Source organism: Pteropus vampyrus, unplaced genomic scaffold (assembly GCF_000151845.1).
Source record: "Pteropus vampyrus isolate Shadow unplaced genomic scaffold, Pvam_2.0 Scaffold36, whole genome shotgun sequence".
Lineage (NCBI taxonomy): Eukaryota > Metazoa > Chordata > Mammalia > Chiroptera > Pteropodidae > Pteropus > Pteropus vampyrus.
This window is the reverse complement of record NW_011888817.1, coordinates 6,240,022-6,242,421: the sequence shown is the minus strand read 5'-3', so window position 1 is coordinate 6,242,421 and position 2,400 is coordinate 6,240,022. Positions and strand designations below refer to the sequence as shown.

Genomic DNA, 2,400 nt, shown 5'->3' with positions numbered 1-2,400 from the left:
CAGGTAACAGTATTCTCTTTATTTTTCCCATAGAGAAAAGTATCTTGATGAGATTGCCCAGCTAGAACGTGGCAGGGTCTGAACTGGTGCCTGGAACAGTTTCGCCTTGCACATCTGCGTTCACCACTCGGCCATACTGGGGGGAGGTGGACAGCGGGAACCAATGTTCACAGCAACTCTGATGGGGAACACATGTGGCATGTGGCAAGAAGAACACATGACTTGGAACCTAAATCTTGAATTTCGTTCCCGTCCTCCTGTCTAAGTTGCTTAAGCTTAATTATCTACAAAATAGGGAGTATTCCACTTGACCAGTGTTATAATTCCCAAATAAGATAAAGCCTCATTTCATCTCTTCCAATTTGTTCTCATTTTCACACCTCTGCAAGTGGGGTGTGTCTTACCACTGAGGCCATGAGAAAGCACTGTGTTGTACTTTCAGAGACAGTACTTCTTGTCTTAGCAATACATAAGATAATGATGCATCTTACAGTCGATAGCACCGTGGACATTAACAAAGTCAGTAAATGTGCACGTGTGTTATAAACTAGAAAACCTTCAAATTACATTTGTGTGTTAAACCATAGTTAATAAAGCATTTTCTTATCCATCGTTTCACTTTTATTCCAGAAGCCCCATGTGGAGCAGAGGAAAGAATGCTCGAAGTTGGATCTAAGTTTGAATTTGTCCCTAGGAACTAACTAGCTTTGAGAATAATAATATCTGTTCTTATTAGATATTAATTACAATATCTGGGGAGGAGTGTCCAAGTTTGACCCTAAGTAGTGACTTCTGCTGGAAGATGAACAAGCCCAAGCCTGTCTCAGCAGGGTTGAGTTACATAGCCCCTAGGCAGCTTTTTGCACAAATTAATTTATGTTGAGGACAGGAGGTGACAGAAAGGTTTCCTCAAAGATAGATGTGTGATGGTGACAGCAGCTCTGGCCTCTCCTGGAGTGGCAGTGGGAGTAGTGGATAAGAGCAGTGCTCAAACCAGGATGTGCGCCCCCCTCCCGCAACCCCCTCCTGCCACATGACCTTGACCAGTTTAGTTTACTTGACCAAGGCCCACATTTCTCATCAGTAAAACTGACGTAGTTATAGCATCTCTCTCTAGGATTAGCATGACAATGAATGACCCAAGACATAGAATATTCTCAGAGGAGTGCCTGACACTTAGCACTCAATACATAGATACATATAGTTATTGCTGCTGCTGTTATTATTTATTTTTATCATTATTTTAAATCTGGTTCCTGGGGACCCATGACTAAAACTTTCAGAGGAAGCCTCTGTACCAGAACAGCTGGCAAGTGGGGACCAGTAGACTGCTTTCACAGATTCCAGCTGGCAGCCTGAGAACCTGATTCAGCCCCCAGGACCTTGTATTTGGCACAGCCTGCTTTAAAACATCTTCAAGGGCCATTAGGTGGGGCACGCAGACCCCATTCTCCCTGTCACATCCCTGGAGCTGCTACTATAATCACTCACAGTCCCCACCCGCCTTCCCAAGCTCTTGAAGGAAAGTTTTGGAAGCACCAAGAAAGAGCACCTTGGCTGGAAGTCAGCATCACCCAGAGGTCCCAGCAGCCAGATGCTTCAAGGGCTGTGGATGGCAACCCCGGGGCCACAGAAGGACATGGCTATGTGGGAGCCCATGTGAGACTTACCCAGGGACGATGCCTGTGTATAACTGTAGATGCCTTGAGAAGGGGCTGTGAGTCTGGTGTTAGGCAAGGCAGAAGGCAGTGAAATGTCAGGCATTTCCATTAATAGATTCTGTGTGTATCCACAGGCTGACAAGCTCTCAGATTCCTTGTACGGTTGTTGGAAGATAAGATACAATGGCTGTGAAGTAACTGGTACAGGACCTGGCCCAAAGCCATAGTTATCAATGGATGAAGGTGGTTCTGCATCTTGCTGCTGTAGTCCCATGATGCCAGGCACAGCCTGGGGTTCAGGGAAAGCTGTGGGATACCGATGGCAGGGTCTTACCTGGAAAGACCTCTCTAATGAGCTTGGTCAGGCATTCCACAATTTTCAACACAGCCGCCTCTCCCAGCTTCTCGTCGGGCACGTGAGGTGTGTCATCACTGTGAAACACCACCAAGCCAGTTTGGTGCGGGCAACTCACGATGGGGAACGAAAAAAGGAAAAAGGAGGGGGCTCTGCTCTGAGAAAGAGGCTGTGGAACTGGGCCTCAGGTGTCCACTGAGAGGTATGACCAGGCTGGAGTTGGAAGTCACATGGGGCAGAGTTCAAAGTTGGGCTCTGCCTTTGACCTGTTGTGGGTCCCTGGGCTGGTTGCTTAATCTGTCTGAGCCCCCAGTAGCTTATCTGTAAAATAGGGATAATAATGGTACCTACTCATAGAATATGTGTGAGACTTCAATATATATA

General features: G+C 46.6%; 1 protein-coding gene across 1 annotated transcript in view; it reads right to left on the bottom strand.

The window, feature by feature from the left end:
* Positions 1–2,400, bottom strand: part of SMPDL3B (sphingomyelin phosphodiesterase acid like 3B) — a 21,362-nt gene that overhangs the window by 8,929 nt on the left and 10,033 nt on the right. Inside the window, exon 3 of the mRNA XM_011358054.2 lies at positions 1,996–2,093. Coding sequence (XP_011356356.1) covers positions 1,996–2,093 — 98 coding nt within the window. The remainder of the gene's footprint in view (positions 1–1,995; positions 2,094–2,400) is intronic.